General features: G+C 36.1%; 1 protein-coding gene and 1 long non-coding RNA gene across 2 annotated transcripts; both read left to right on the top strand.

The window, feature by feature from the left end:
• Nucleotides 1-3616: 3616 nt before the first annotated feature.
• On the top strand, nt 3617-8472 carry LOC108860563 (protein DETOXIFICATION 6). The gene is made up of 7 exons (XM_056991774.1): nt 3617-3943; nt 4032-4576; nt 4650-4736; nt 7454-7510; nt 7597-7835; nt 7921-8126; nt 8207-8472. Exons 1-7 carry the CDS (start codon nt 3689-3691, stop codon nt 8267-8269), a joined length of 1452 nt encoding a protein of 483 aa, XP_056847754.1. The 5' UTR covers nt 3617-3688; the 3' UTR covers nt 8270-8472.
• A 7074-nt stretch (nt 8473-15546) lies between these two features.
• Nucleotides 15547-16182, top strand: LOC130498556 (uncharacterized). The gene is made up of 2 exons (XR_008937453.1): nt 15547-15729; nt 15827-16182. It is a non-coding gene; the product is annotated as an uncharacterized LOC130498556 (long non-coding RNA).
• Nucleotides 16183-17370: the final 1188 nt, after the last annotated feature.

Genomic DNA, 17370 nt, shown 5'->3' with positions numbered 1-17370 from the left:
CGTTCGAATATATAAGTCATATCTAACAGACTAATAGTGTATGATACTTTGATTTTCATGTCGATTCCAAATCGGGTTTTCAAGGTACGAATATTGTTGACTATATAAGATAACTACTAAAAAAATATAATATATTACAAACTTAATTTCTGAATTGCATATGGCACAAGTGTATAGTTATTCAACTTGATATATTTAATATATTTACCAAAAATTATATTAAATTTATATTAAACGTAATTATGATTATAAAAAATAAATTTCCCAAAGAAAAAATTAAAACAAAAAAATACCCGCCCTTTAAAAGGGCGGGTCAAAATCTAGTATAAGCTTAAGCGGTAAAGAAAATGAATATTTGAGAAATACTCTTTATTGTTGTGTGAACTGAAGGTAATAAAAATACATTGATAATTATTGGGAAGTATTACAAAACTATCTGGAAGTATTCCATATTATCTTGACACAATCTAAAATTTTTAGATTTACCAAGATATTTAAATACAATCTGTTAAGATTTATCTAAGATATTATGCAAAAAATCTTGGTATTAATTTGCTCCAAATATATATTTTTGTGTGCTAAAGCCCATATTCACCAAGACACAAGCCTAGCTGTGTATGTGTGTGGTTTTCATAATGACCCATCTCATCCCTTCTCCATAGTGTTCCTACAAGCTATTGAACCTTGTAAAAGGAATGCCACATTTATACTATAAGATCTCTCTTGTTGTATGAAATGTGAATTTTTTTATTCTAACATTTCATTTAAGTGAAAGTTTTTTTTTATTTAGGACCCAACAGCCTTTTCACATTTTTATTTACATTTAATCCAATAATATACACAGCTCAAAGGCTTATAAAATTTGATTCCAGCAATCTACCACATGAAAAGCTATGTTATCACCACTAGAACAATAGCTTTCACGGATAAAAATACTCACATACTTCATTTTATACCGAGGATCAATATCACAAGCAACAAAAACTAAGTTTTTGTTCTCCATATCTTCCTAGTATTTATCAAACTTCGCTTCATCTCAACAGCCATTGCTTTCTAATTCAGATCAAAATTTTCCAGCCCAAGCTTCCGTAATCTGTATCATTAAACCAACCCCATTTAACTCCTTCAGATACATATTCCCAGTAACATAACGAGCTGTTGAAACTTTTAAAGTGGAATCATAGAAAATCTTGTGAATATGTGAATTTGTCTTTGCATAATCCTAATCTGATTCAGTAGGTGCACCTCCTACTTCCAAAGTTCTACCATAACCTTATCATCTTCTAACTCGAGCATATCAAAACCTCTTTTTAGTTTTAAGGCTAACTCTAATATATGTAGAATTCCTTCTTGTCTCGACATAAAGAAACACACCAGCAGTAGACGAAAGCTTAAGGTGAAGAAGACATTATGTTAATTTATCTAACCTTGTTAGAGAAGATCTAACATACCGAATAACAGAACATATTCGACTAATCAAATCTTTATTTTCTTCTAATTCATCTTTGACAACCAGATTTAAGATGTGTGCACCACATCTCATGAAAAAATTCACTATCTTATCTCCAGACTCCAATTCATTTGTTACGGTGCTGACTCACAATATCCGGCTATTTCAGGATGAATGATAGAAACTTCAATCTTCCAACCCTAGAGTTCAAACAATTGACAAGAACATAATTGTTTTAAAATAATGGTTTAAAATAAAAAATAAAGTGTCAATAAAATTGCAGGCATTAATTTAATTCATGATCAATAAAGATGAAATTAATCCACAGACTTCATTACATGTTTGTCATATTGTAAAGATTTCACGTGTATGTCCTAGTTTTTTCTCCATGGATGAAAGTCTGCAAGAGAAGCACAAGGAAACAATATTAAAATTTGTAAAAATGTATATGTTTGAAAGGATGATAGTAAACATACTTTTGTTTAGATTAAAAAAAAATCTCTATATATTAATTATTACAAACGTTAATTACAAAATTATCAATAAACTACAAATAGGATACCTAGGAAATTTAAAATTATTTTGTTTTATATTTTATTCAACAATTTTAATCAGGTTTTAAATTTATTTTCCCTTTTCTTTATACTTTTCCAAAGCACATAGATAATAAACATCTAATATCTTCTAAAAAAATTTCTTAACAACTTCTAGTTGGTTCCACTTAGCCAGTACAATATGGTTTAACCAAAATGTTTGGTTAAGTTTACATTGAAAACAATTCATGTGTGTCAAAAAAAAATCAACGTCCAATAAGAATAAAATCAAAAATTTGAGCCACGCACTAATTAGCTTTCTTAAGGAAATCTACAGAAAATGAAACAAATCTTTGGAAAACCAAGTAATATGTTGAATTAATATGTTGCAAGAAAATGTGAGAAATAAGAAATTAATCCTAACAAAATAAATCTGTGGCTAAATAATAGTAAATATATTATAAACTAGTTATTTTGTCAATGTTAAAGAAAATTTCTAGCCAGGAGAAACAAAGAAATAATCATATTTTAATATATCAAATTCAATAAATTTTATCGCAAAAACAAATTTGTAGAAACACATGTAGACATCTAATTAGCTTGTCAAATTTAAGTATATGTATTTTAATATATCAATTAAGTGAAGATGGTTTCAGAACCTAAAGAAAAAACTACTTTTGCAGAGAAGAAGTTTACTTTTGCGTGGAAAGTTGGTGAACCCTATTCAGAAAATGGTTGGCATAATACTCTAGAGGAGTTTGAAGGATTGACGGGGGCAAGAAATCCAAGAAGCAGTCTATCCTCTATTACATGCGGAATGTGAATCTTTTATCTGAGAGATAAAATATGAGAAATCTATGATAATTTCTTGAGAATTTTGCAATAGATTTTTTTCAACTAGTGAATATAGTTTCAGAACTAGAAGAATGGTCGGGATATGTATTTTATCTTGAAAAAATACGTCGGATCAAGGAAAAATTTACTATGTTTGAGATCATGTATGTACCCTGGATTCAAAACACAAAGGATAACAAGCTTGCTCGAAGTGTTCGGCATCAACAGTTTTACTTTTTCTTTATAGACACAGAATCCCCTAGTTAGTTAGCAAAGTATTAATCGAGTATGTTTAGGCTGATAGACAATAAGAAATATAAAGATTGAAAGTTTCTAATAATCAAAAATACAGTAACAAATGATTTTGTATGTGGTGCGGCAAGTCAACAAATTTACTTTCTCCATTTAGACAAAAAAAAGTAATTTTAGATCTATGGAGTTGACAAAAAAAACTATTGTTCAGGTAACTATGAAATAAATATTTTGAATGAGAAAATTGTAAAATACTGCTGGCATATGATTTGGGAATACTGAATACATATTTAAATTGCTAATTAAAATGATGAAATTGTAGTCAGACTAACTTTATATGGTCATCGAGAAATTGTTAAATTGACTGAGCAAGATGCTTCCTTAGTTGTCCGATTAGAGTAAGAAATTTCAGATATCGATAACAGCTATTACAAGTTGTTTTAGTCCCACCAATTAAATGTATTCTTCACCTAGCGTCGTTGACTTTTGTTTTTCTTAAAAATACAACTAGTTTTGTCAGTCTCTGTTATCTTTTGATTCGTGCATTTATATCGTTCACACAAGTCCCAAAGACACAGAAACGGTCGACGACACGACACTAAACAATTCCAAGAAGACAATGGAAGATCCTCTTTTACCGGAAAACGAGCAGTGCACCACCGGGAACCCAAAGCCGACGCCGACATGGCGGATGGATTTTACGGCGGAGCTGAAGAACGTAAGCCGCATGGCCGCACCTATGGCCACCGTGACCGTTGCTCAGTATCTATTGCCTCTTATATCGGTCATGGTAGCCGGCCACCGTGGCGAGCTCCAGCTCTCCGGAGTTGCTCTTGCCACCTCCTTCGCTAACGTCTCCGGCTTCAGCATCATGGTAATTACATATCCTTCTACATAGCTAACTTCAAGAGCCGTCCCAGGCTTGTCTAAGAAGGAGGGTTGTTCTTGGTTGTTTTGTGCAGTTTGGGTTAGTGGGTGCACTTGAAACTCTGTGTGGCCAAGCTTACGGAGCCAAACAATACTCCAAACTCGGAACCTTCACGTACTCTGCAATCGCCTCCAACGTTCCCATTTGCGTCCTCATTTCGATTCTCTGGATTTACATGGACAAACTATTGATCTCTGTCGGACAAGACCATGACATCTCCAAAGTAGCTGGCTCCTATGCGCTCTGGCTTATACCGGGTCTGTTCGCTCAAGCGGTGCAACAACCGGTAACTAGGTTTCTCCAGACTCAGGGTTTGGTTCTACCTCTTCTCTACTGTGCTTTAAGCACACTTTTGTTCCATATACCTGTATGTTGGATTCTTGTCTACACTTTTGGTCTCGGAAGCAATGGAGCCGCCTTGGCTATTAGCTTGTCTTACTGGTTTAACGTCTTGAGTCTCGTTTGTTATGTGAGACTCTCCAGTTCTTGCGAGAAGACTCGTGGCTTCGTGTCTGTTGATTTCGTATCTGGCGTCAAACAGTTTTTCCAATTTGGAATACCATCAGCAGCAATGACTTGGTATGACAATTAATTCATCCGTTATCTCTCCTACGTTCTCGCTTTATTCGTCTGTTTCTTTTCCTGTGTGCAGCTTAGAATGGTGGTTGTTTGAGCTCCTTATATTGTCCTCAGGACTCCTCCCTAATCCGAAACTCGAGACCTCTGTTCTTTCAGTCTGGTACTCTTTTCATCATATCTCAGGATTAGAATTTGTTTTTTTTTTTTGGCATCAGGATTAAATTAATATATTTGTCACGTAAATGTTGTTGAAACAAGATTAGTTTTGAGTTAAAATGTGTACATATATATATATACTAGGGTCGGCCCGCCCTACGGGCGGAAAGTTATAATAAAACTTATTTTATATTAATTTATGAAATATTTAAAAATTATTATAGATTAAAATATTATAAAAAAATAAATAATCAAATAATGAAATAATTCTGAAATCGTAATAATAGATATTTTTGTTTATAATTAACTAACAATAACCTTCACTATTCTTTGATAAATAGCATTATATTTTTAATATTTATTTTAGTTTCAAATGTTTAGCATTATTTATTATTATTATTTTTTCTTTTGAACAACACATTATTTATTATTATATAAATGTCTTAGTAGGTTTGATCTTAGTAGTAAACAACATTAAAATTAATGCCAAATCTAAAGGGGAAACATACTTTATAACTTTCTTTGGACTCTTTTACTTTATTAAAATAAATTCTATTTAAAAACTTTAAATTTTTGCAAATTAGCAACAATTTACCCTTTCTCTTTTCCAATGATTGGCAAAATATATTTTTAACTGTCAGAAAACAGAAGATCAGATTATTTTGCAGAAACGTTCTCCTATAGTGTTTATTTTTATTTCTTCGGAAGTAAACAAAACACATTTACATAATACCAACGATATTATATTACTTTATTTCTTCGGTGGAGATAATATAATATGTTTTCTACCAGAATTTACACTTGAATTTATATTTATCCCTTCTTATTATTTTTCATGCTAATTAGTAATTAGCATGTTCCTACATATATATATATATATATATATATGTTTTATCAAAGTTAAGAAATCAGTGCAGTGCATACACTCGGGAGAATTCCCCAACATTATGCCCATTTACTTACAGCAGGCTCAATAACTACGGAGGCTTCTAAGTTCCATCTTCGTTATCAAATCATCCGAGAAGTCAAGACTTCATTGAACCGCTAAACACAATCTTCTTTTTTTTTGGAAACTTTGCTTGCATATACATACTTGAATGTGGCATGTTTGATTAAAAAAATTAATGTGTCAAACTGGTAAAGATAACTTACAAAGACCAACCATAGTTATTTTCCTAATCCTTAACTGAAATCCATATAAGTACTAACCTAATAAATCCAAAACGAAAGAGCCCAATTAGGATGATTAGGATTCTGAAAACAGGAGCCCACATGAGATGAATTCTTGGCTTTGAAATGAAATGTCCAGCAAATAGAAGTCTATCGAGAAGTGACAATAATATGAATTTGAACAGTTCAGAACTCTGATGGAAGTATATAATTATATCAAAAGTATTCCGACACACGGGAAACTGAAATACAATTGAAGAGATGATGGTGTTGAAGAAGTCACATGAGGGAGAGTCATAACCTCATTCTTGTGATCGCTTGGATCGGATTATGAATTTTAGCGGCGGTGATTCTGTTTTAAATCATAAGCTTGATCCCCTAAAGGAGGGTCTCCGGTGGTCTGTGGATGTGCCACTGTAACCTATTTTTCCTCTCTCGCCAAATTCCATAGATGGTATCTGCATTTCCAGGAGCAAGTTACAAAGAAGACAAAGAGCCTCAGCTAGGGATTCTCTCTCCGTCTCTAGGCTCATCTGCTCCTCTGCATCCACCGCCGTTTTCGTCGCCAAACCATTCCAATCCCCTTCCCAACCTCCACATTCATGGCCTCTTTCCTTCACACCGTATATGTCTCTCCTAATCGCTCCCTCAATTCAGCGGCCGTCGCAACTCCAATTCAACCACCAGATCCTTCTCAACAACCATCTCCTCCGCCATTTCTGTCAGAGACGAACTCCGACTCCACTCTCTCCTACCTAATTACCGGGAAGAAAACCATTATCCTCGACGTCCCATAAGCTTGCAATCCAACTTGCTCACAGAAAAACATCCATGGATTCGTTTCCATAGCCAGAGAGCTCAAATCCAAATAAAAGAAGACATTTAACAACGGTATGTGAAGCATGGAATGATGAATTACACGAATACAAACTCAACTATTTATAGCTTCAGATTCATCGACTGAAAGAAGAGGAGAGCATTGAATGTGAAATGAGTTAAGGAAAACGTTAATGACGACGCTTGTATCCGTAACGGTTTCGGTTTCCATTACCTGTGAGAAGAACTCCAGCCGAATCGGCATGAACGGCGAATTCTACCAGTGATTGTCCGTTATTAATCGTCTCTCGTAATTGTTGTTCAAAAAAAAAAAAAATCGTCTCTCGTAACCTAGTCGAACTCTATGGTCGGTTTTAAAATTTCAGAGATTTAAGAACGTCAAGAACCCTTCAAAAGGTTAAAGATGAACTATGGGCCAGCAGCATGCCATTCAAAGAAACAACGAAAGCCCAAACCAAATGAATTATTTTTAAGGACCGAACGGGGAGGAAACGCAGAGATAATGAACCGCAAAGTTTTGCTGTAAGAGGACACGTGTCAGTAGCAGATTCAGTGAGTTTGTGACATGGAATCCTAGGTGGCAACACCAGGAGAGATTAAACTGTCTTTTATATATAAAGATAACAAATTTTTTAGTTTACATATTTCATTAATTAGAAAACGAATTCAAATCTAATACCTATATTCAAATCCTCTTGGTTGTATTCATGACAGTCTTTCAACAGGATCTTTACACTATGTCATTCCAATGGGTGTCGCGGCTGCTGTGAGGTATGATTTTTACTAACCATCTCAAAGTTTTGTTTTGAGAATTTGTATATTAGTTACACCGGTTGGGCCCTGTTTTACTTTGGCAGCACAAGGATTTCAAACGAATTGGGGGCAGGGAATCCAGAGGTTGCTAGGCTTGCAGTGTTTGCTGGTATATGCCTTTGGCTCCTAGAGGCTATCATTTGTAGCACAGTCCTCTTCATTTCAAGGAATATTTTCGGATACGCCTTTAGCAACAGCAAAGAAGTTGTGGACTATGTGACAGAGCTAGCTCCTTTACTCTGTCTCTCGTTTATCGTAGACGGGTTTTCAGCAGTTCTTGGCGGTAATAAGATACCCATATCAACTTGTTGATGGAAGAGAAGAATCGATCTCGCAGCTCACATTGTGTTTTATATACTTGGCTATAGGTGTTGCTAGGGGAAGTGGGTGGCAACATATTGGAGCTTGGGCAAATGTGGTGGCTTACTATCTCATTGGTGCTCCGGTTGGACTTTTCTTAGCGTTTTGGTGTCACATGAATGGTAAAGGGCTATGGATCGGTGTGATCTTTGGTTCTACATCGCAAGGCATCATACTTGCTATAGTCACTGCTTGCATGAGTTGGAACGAACAGGTCAATTCCAATCTATTTTTTTTTATAGACTTTTTTTTTTCTCTACTTGAAGTTGCTCTGCTGCTATATGAAAATTGCAGGCTTCCAAGGCAAGAAAAAGAATAGTTGCAGCGACTTCTTTGTTGGGCAATGGAATTGCTTGAAGGGTTCGTTATGTATTTTTGATACAATTCACAGAGATTTTGCTTTTCTTCGGATATGGGATAATATCACGGGCAGCTGTTTCGCTAGAGATCGGAGGGTGATAATGTAGGAATACTATTATATTTACGTACTTTGTCAACCCTTAGTCCCTCGCTTACAACACTGAAAGTTGCTCTTTACTTGATTATCCATTATTCTTAAATTGTGCACATCAAACATGACAGAGCTCTTTCTCACGCAAATTTTCGAAAATATAAATACATTTTGTGTTATATTTAGTCTAATTAATTTACTTTAATTTTGGGGAATTTGTAATAAATGAAATTAAAATATTAGTTTTGAATCGTAGATTAGAGAGCTTCATTCCAGCTATCCTTTTCTTATTAATCAAGAAGCAATTTAGGAGAGTAACCTTTAAGTTGTATGTTATTTACATGGGTGCCATGCATACGTGGCAGCACCACATTCATTCTCAGTCCACTTATTAAATCACCCTTAACTTACTAGAGAAATTACATATAAATGCCATTGTAGTTTCATATTCATAATCATGTTATATCATTGAAATCGTTGACTATGAAATCTAATTCCGGTCAAGTATTACCATATATAGATATATAGATTTGTGATTGATAGCGTCTTGCATTTAATATAATGTTTCTAACACTATTAATAAAAAAAATTATTATGAATTTATGTTTGAAGATCCATGGCGATTGAATACAGTTATCCTTATTTTGATTAATATAATATTTGAAAATATTAAAACAATATGGTTAGTTTTTTTTCAGAAACCCTTTTTCTTTTTATATCGTCTACTATATAATGTTTGAATTCTAGCCTATTAACCTTAATTAGCACTCAATATAAAAATTTCCGGAATTATAGTCTATGACATATAATTTTCTATGGTGTTAGATTGTCGTGAAATTATAGTTTACCGTTAAATAATCTTTTGGTATAAGATGATCGGAAATAATGTTATGAATCATATTGCTATAACTTTTATTCATGTATGATTTGACCATTTTCGATTGTTATAATTGCATGATTAAATCGAATATGATCATAATCCCATCGCGTAGTCATAAATTTGACAATTCTTGGTCTTCAACTTACCTAATTTGTGGTCAATCACGTGTATACTAATGGAAGTCATAAATGTACGTCCATGATTTAAAATTACTAACGTATTTGACTACTAAATTTTGTGTAATAATAAGATTTGAAACAGAATGAGATCATAATCTATTTACGTGATTGATAAGGAATATATTAATTTTGGAAAGTTTTGATGAGCAGCCATTTTGGCATTATATTGATCCTGTATATATCAAATAAATAAGACCTTTATATTTTTGGCATATATAGATCACTATTTACAAGGCGGTCACGCAAACATACTAATGTTTGTGTAATAATAAGGAAGTGATTGAATATAATTGAGTTCAAAAGCTATGTATAAGGCAATCACATATATATATTAAGTTTTGAAATATTTGAGTAAAATTGGGTACGGTGTCAAGCTCACATTTCTTTTCCGCCAAGTTATTTGAATAGCCTTTCATTACTAGAAAAATTACAAGTCATGCCACTGTCCAAAATAATTTCATCCGACTAAATACTCATACAAAACAACAATCGTTTGTCTAATTATCTTTCCTTTTTTTTGAAAAAATATCCTTCCTTTTGTGGTGATATTCAATTTTTTTTTTCAGAGCTTTGTTTGTTCTATACTCTTACAAGATGATAATTTATTAGAATATACCAATTCGGTTCACATTTTTTTATCTAAACGTACCATCACCATTGTCGAATAATAGTTCTTCAGTGAATCCCATATACATTTGTAACTACAAAATGAATATTAAGAGTTAATGTTCAGCTCATAGCCATTTTTCATAATCTAGATACTTTTATATGTGTTACAAAAATATATATTTTTATATAGGTGCGTTACAAAGATTAGCCACTATTTAGGATAGTATTTTATAAAGTTCTGTTGGGAATTTAGTGAAGAAGATCAATGCAAAACGACACTCATAGGTGTGAAGAAAGGCAACAAGCGACATAGTACAAGTCACGTGATGCATTGGGATTGCAGGACCACAAGGAAGAGAGCTGTTTGGCTCAGTCTGATAAAGGCAAAAGCACAAGCTGTTTTGTCGGGTTATGGACAAGCAGATAACGTTCAGTCTTTAATGACTTGTACGGAAAGGAACGTGCGCTGGCGGTGCATTAAGGGTCCTCTAGGTCTAATGAGATTTGTATTTAAGTGAGTCATTGTTGTGAGAGAGTAGTGTGAGCAAAAACAAGAGCATTTCTCAAAGTATAAGCTTGTAAGTGTTCTTGAGAGATTAGAAGCTAGGTTTAAACCAAGATAGATACTGAAAAGGTCTTGAGGTTAAAATACACTTGTAATCTCTGATATCTAGTGGATTCCGGGATACCGTTCCCGGCCCAGACTAACACCCTCGTTAACGGGTGTAACTGGGTTATCATTTGCGCTTTGCTCTGGGTGTTTTACTACTCTGTTTCTTTGAAAGCTCTGTTCTGTGTGTGTTGCGTGACAGAGTAAACATAAAGGTTCGATCTTGGTGTGTGTGTGTGTTGAAGGTTGAAGCATCGGAGACGTCCAAAGGCGGAGACTTTCCTCGCATATTGGTATCAGAGCCAGGTTCTGAGCGGTTGGTCTCGGTCTGAGACCATGACGACGACATCAAGAGTGGTGGAGCTGGAAAAGTTTGATGGTCACGGAGATTACATGCTATGGAAAGACAAGCTTCTAGCTCAGATGGATCTTCAAGGGTTGAGTAAATCCCTAGAAGAATCGGACAGAGTGAAGAAGAAAGTTCAAGATCCAGAGGAAACATCGGAAGAGAAGAAGATTGCTGAAGAAAAGGAAGAAGCTTTAGCAGAAAAAATCAAGAAGGCCAGAAGTACTATCGTCTTCAGTGTATCAAACAGAGTTTTGAGGAAGATAAGAAAGGAGGAAACCGTTGTAGGGATGCTGAAGGCACTGGACATGTTGTACCTTGCCAAAGCTCTCCCAAACCGTTTCTATCTTAAACAGAAGCTCTATGGTTTCAAGATGTCTGAGAGCTTATCTGTTGAAGGGAATATCGATGAGTTCCTTCATCTCATAACAGATCTGGAAAACATCGATGTTCAAGTACCTGATGAAGACCAAGCTATATTGCTTCTCATGTCTCTACCACGTCAGTTTGATCAACTGAGAGACACACTGAGATATGGGACAGGAAGAACAACGCTTACGCTTGATGAGGTTGTTGCTGCAATATGTGCAAAAGAGTTGGAGAATGGGTCAAACTCGAAAGGGTCTAAAGGTCAAGCAGAAAGCTTGTATGCGATGGAAAGAGGAGATCAGAGAGGAAGATCAGAAAGCAGAGACAGAAGCTCAAGACAGTCGAAATCTCGTTCAAAGTCAAGAGGCAAGAAAGTATGTTGGTCGTGTGGTGAAGAAGGACACTTCAAGAGTACTTGCCCCAACAAAGGCAAGTCTCAGAATAAACCAAAGAATCAAGAAACAACAGCAGAGGAGAAGCTGCTATGGTTAAAGATAACAAGAATGAAGCTGCAGGTCTCTACGTTCTTGAAGCTCATTATTCAACAGACATAAATCTGGAGAATGAATGGGTCATGGACACAGGATGTAGCTACCACATGACATACAAAAAGGAGTGGTTTGAAACGCTAAAAGATGTCAGTGGAGGTACAGTTCGTATGGGGAACAAGACAACATCAAAGGTCAGGGGAGTTGGGACTATCATGATCAGAAATGAAGATGGATCAATGTTCTTACTAACCGGAGTAAGATACATCCCTGAGATGGACCGAAACTTGCTGTCTATGGGAACCATGGAGGAGAGTGGATACAGTTTTGAATCCAAGGAAGGAGTCTTGAGTATCTATAAAGATAACAAGACAGTTCTACAGGGGAAAAGACACGAGAAGCTGTATCTGCTACAAGGGAAACCAGAGATTGGTCAGTCGTATGTCACAGAGAAGAGAAGCGATGATACTGTGCTATGGCACAGAAGGCTGGGGCATATGAGTCAGAAGAATCTTAGTCTGCTGGTAAAGAAAGGCCTACTTGATAAGAAGAAGGTGTCAGTGTTTGATATGTGTGAAGATTGTGTCTACGGAAGAGCAAGGAGGGTCAGTTTCTCTGTGGCTACTCATGACACAAAGGACAAACTGGACTATGTCCATTCTGATCTGTGGGGAGCACCTAGCGTTCCGTTCTCACTAGGAAGGTGTCAGTACTTCATATCGTTTATAGATGACTACACAAGAAAGACTTGGGTGTATTTCTTGAAGCATAAAGATGAAGCGTTTGGTACCTTTGTGGAGTGGTGCTTAATGATTGAAAATCAAACAGAGAAGAAGGTCAAGATACTGAGAACAGACAACGGTCTCGAATTTTGTAATACAAGATTTGATAACTTCTGCAAGGAGAAAGGTATTGTAAGACATAGAACGTGCTCTTACACACCGCAACAAAATAGTGTTGCAGAGAGGATGAACCGAACTATACTGGAGAAAGTTAGAAGCATGTTAAGTGATTCTGGCTTACCAAGAAAGTTCTGGGCAGAAGCTACACAAACGGCAGTCACACTGATCAACAAGACCCCTTCCTCTGCAATAAAATTTGAAATTCCAGACAAGGAGTGGAATGGAAGACCACCTGTGTACAGCTATCTGAGGAGGTTTGGATGTGTGTGCTTCAGTCATGCAGATGAAGGAAAGCTCAATCCAAGAGCAAAGAAGGCAGTTCTTCTTGGCTATCCTCCTGGCATAAAAGGCTACAAAGTATGGTTGCTTGATGAACAGAAATGCCAGATAAGCAGAAATGTTATTTTTCAGGAGAGTGCAGTCTATAAAGACGTCACTCAGAAGGGAAAGCAGAAGGCAGGCAATCAATACGAGTCTGAGGAAATGTTGTTTGACATTGATCTCGGAGAGACAAGTGATAGCACCTCAGGTGGAGATCTTCATGAAGCTGCTGATGGTTCAGAAGATGATCAGCACAACACTGGTACTCAGGAAGGCTCAGATCAGAACGGAGATGATGGTCATGAATCAGAACATGATCAATATCAGGAAGAAGAGTCAGATGATTCACCTGAAAGCTATCATCTAGTTCGAGACAGAGAACGTAGAGAAATCAGAGCAACCAAGAGGTTTGACATTGAGGGATACTTCAGTGAAGACACTGATGATGAAGAAGAATGCTTTGATGCTGAGTCTCTGATTACTACGGTCGATGGTGACTCAAGAGAACCAGCTAGCTATCAAGAAGCTAGAGATGATGAAGATTGGGAGTTTTCGAAGGAAGGTATGGATGATGAGATGGACTCTCACCATAGAAACAACACTTGGACTGTGGTAAACAGGTCAAAAGGACAGCGTGTAATCGGACGTAAGTGGATCTACAAGAAGAAATCAGGGATTCCAGGGGTTGAGAGACCAAGACATAAGTCACGTCTTGTAGCTAAAGGCTATGCTCAGAAGGAAGGCATAGACTACACAGAGATTTTTTCACCAGTAGTAAGGCATGTATCTATAAGGATTCTGCTGAATATTGTAGTGGAGGAAGATCTTGAACTGGAACAGTTAGATGTGAAGACAGCTTTCCTAAACGGGGAGTTGGATGAGAAGATCTACATGGAGATTCCAGAAGGCTATGAAAGTCAGTTCAAGAAGGGTCAAGTATGCTTGCTGAACAAGGCTCTTTATGGCCTGAAACAGGCGCCAAGGAGATGGAATCAGAAATTTGACAGTTTCATGACTGAACTGAAGTTTGTGAGAAGCTACGGAGACAGCTGTGTCTATGTGAAGACCTGTAAGAATGGGGCAAAGGTCTATTTGCTAATCTACGTTGATGATATGCTAGTGGCTGCAAAGGACAAGAGCTTGGTGACAGAGATAAATGAGCAACTCAGCAGGAAGTTTGAGATGAAGGATCTCGGTCCGACAAAGAAAATTCTGGGGATTGAGATCAGAAGAGACAGAAAGAATGGGAAGTTGTGGATGTCTCAACAAGGATATGTGGAGAAGCTTCTGGAGGTGTACAAGATGGATCACGCGAAAGAGGTTGCAACGCCATTAGGTGCTCACATGAGGTTTCGCTCTGCAACTAAGGATCAGTTGCTTGCCGATGAAGATTACATGAGGACTGTTCCTTATGCTAATGCTGTTGGAAGTTTGATGTACTCAATGATATGTACAAGACCAGACCTAGCCTACCCTGTGGGAATCATCAGCAGATTCATGGGAAATCCTATCAAGGATCATTGGCTAGGAGTAAAGTGGATCATGAGATACGTCAAAGGTTCGCTGAACATGAAGCTCTGTTACAGAAAGGGGTCAGAGTTCGTGTTGAAAGGATACTGTGACTCTGACTATGCAGCTGATCGAGACAAGAGAAGATCGATCAGTGGGGTTGTGTTTACCCTTGGAGGGAACATTATCAGTTGGAGGTCCAGGCTTCAGAAAGTGGTAACTCTGTCAACCACTGAAGCTGAGTATTTAGCGATGAATGATGCAGGCAAGGAAGCTCTGTGGCTCAAGGGTCTTCTGATGGATTTTGGATATGATCAAGGATGCGTTGAGATCTTCTGCGATTCTCAAAGTGCTATAGCATTGTCCAAGAACAACGTGTATCACGAGAGAACGAAACACGTTGATACCAAGTATCACAAGATCAGAGAGATCATTGAGAAGGGCCTTATAAAGGTGTCGAAGATATCAACATTGATCAACCCTGCTGATATCTTTACCAAGATTGTACCAGTCAGTAAGTTCAGAGCTGCAATGAACTTGCTGAGGGTCAACTCTGAGTAATAAGCTCAGGCTCCGGGAACAGGAATCCAAGATAGTGCTACTCTACTTCAGGTTAAGTCCTATGGCGTTTTTTGATCTGTCTTTACTAGGTGGAGATTTGTTGGGAACTTAGTGAAGAAGATCAATGCAAAACGACACTCATAGGTGTGAAAAAAGGCAACAAGCGACATAGTACAAGTCACATGATGCATTGGGATTGCAGGACCACAAGGAAGAGAGCCGTTTGGCTCAGTCTGATAAAGGCAAAAGCACAAGCTGTTTTGTCGGGTTATGGACAAGCAGATAACGTTCAGTCTTTAATGACTTGTATGGAAAGGAACGTGCGCTGGCGGTGCATCAAGGGTCCTCTAGGTCTAATGAGATTTGTATTTAAGTGAGTCATTGTTGTGAGAGAGTAGTGTGAGCAAAAACAAGAGCATTTCTCAAAGTATAAGCTTGTAAGTGTTCTTGAGAGATTAGAAGCTAGGTTTAAACCAAGATAGATACTGAAAAGGTCTTGAGGTTAAAATACACTTGTAATCTCTGATATCTAGTGGATTCCGGGATACCGTTCCCGGCTCAGACTAATACCCTCGTTAACGGGTGTAACTGGGTTATCATTTGCGCTTTGCTCTGTTCTCTCTTACTCTGTTTTGTGTTTTACTACTCTGTTTTTTTGAAAGCTCTGTTCTGTGTGTGTTGCGTGACAGAGTAAACATAAAGGTTCGATCTTGGTGTGTGTGTGTGTTGAAGGTTGAAGCATCGGAGACGTCCAAAGGCGGAGACTTTCCTCACAAGTTCGAACCCCAAGTTTCTTTCAGAAGTCTAGAGGCCGGACGTGTTTTATAACACATTCCACTAAAAACCGTTTGGATTTGGGAAACATATGCCAGAGCTACACCATTGTATATAAGAAACATATACATACATGTCTATCAACGACTGTTTCAACAATTTATATTAGGTTTTCAATCTTTTATTATGGATGCATGATGCATCACAATTTTCAATGGTGAAACTTGGTTAAATGTAATATGGTTTAGTATGGTTTAAAGTTTTACCAATTTCTGGTTTGTTTGATTCGCTTTTCTATTTTTAAATAGTCATTTACTTTGTTTTTATCATTAACTTAGATGATATAACGGGTACATACATTCAATTAATAGTTATAATATATATATGTAAGTTTCATAGAAATGTTTGTATTACTGTTATGTGTGTAGTTTAATGCTATCATTCGAAAAGCACCAAAAAGAAAGGCTAATATTAATGACAAAACTTTTAAAATTGAATCAAGCAATTATTCTCCTATATATTTGAATCATTCGAATTACACCAAAAAGGAAGGCTAATACTAATGACAAAACTTTGTATTTGTAAATCGTTTTGATTGAATCTAATAGCCGAAATTTACTCCTTTACATAAATTGTGTATATATACGCGAATTATATCGGCAAAAAGGAACCACTTTTACCCGAGCCGAGAAACCTAGCAACCAAAACAATATCACCCAACTATCAATGGCTAAATTTCGATCAGACTTACAAATTAAAAACCTTTCAAATCCATGTAAAGAATTAAGGTGAAGATTGTTCATTTGTGGAAACAATATTTTTCAGCTGGTGGAGAGATTATTGAGATGGTCTTAGTCGATTTCTTTGTAAGTTTCTTTTATGTATTTCTAATAACCACCATACCTATCTGTTTCGTGAGTTTGTTGTGTTTTTTTAAACAGGGAGATAAGATTCATCCTTTTGTTACGAAGGATTTGGTAGGCCAATTTGATCCACTCTTGTGAGGATTGGTTTTAAGTTGATAATTAAATTGTTTGGCCAAAAAAAATTGATATTTATTTGGTTCTAACTAATCTCTGCTTGAACCTTAGTGCAGATATTAAGATTGTTTCTGGCAGGTATGACATTCGTGATTTAAATTTCACCGAGAACAGCGAATGTTATATTTTAAAATTTAGTTGTAAGAATAGCTTGATGTTGCTATAATTAACTGTAATAGAAACAACACTCTATATTCTGGCAGGAACACTGTTCACATACTATCAGCGAGCAACACAACAAATCTAATTTTTAATAGAAAAGCTATACAAGACTACTTAGAAGGATACCAAGTCAGTCACATTAGTTTATTTTATTGTAAAAATCAGATCAAAAATATATAATTAGTTTATTTTATTTAACAATATCAGAAAATTATTATATATCGAGAAAATAATATTTCATTTCTAAAATAAATTTA

The sequence above is a fragment of the Raphanus sativus genome, chromosome 8 (genome assembly GCF_000801105.2).
Source record: "Raphanus sativus cultivar WK10039 chromosome 8, ASM80110v3, whole genome shotgun sequence".
Taxonomy (NCBI): Eukaryota; Viridiplantae; Streptophyta; class Magnoliopsida; order Brassicales; family Brassicaceae; genus Raphanus; species Raphanus sativus.
The sequence above is the reverse complement of the archived record's forward strand: the minus strand, read 5'-3'. Positions and strand labels throughout refer to the sequence as shown.

Excerpts from the sequence above, each read along its gene's own strand:
- LOC108860563 (XM_056991774.1), top strand. The coding sequence starts at position 3,689 with ATGGAAGATCCTCTTTTACCGGAAAACGAGCAGTGCACCACCGGGAAC. Across the intron at positions 4,737-7,453 it reads ACCTCTGTTCTTTCAGTCTG|TCTTTCAACAGGATCTTTAC; the intron begins GTACTCTTTTCA and ends TATTCATGACAG. Across the intron at positions 7,511-7,596 it reads GGTGTCGCGGCTGCTGTGAG|CACAAGGATTTCAAACGAAT; the intron begins GTATGATTTTTA and ends TTACTTTGGCAG.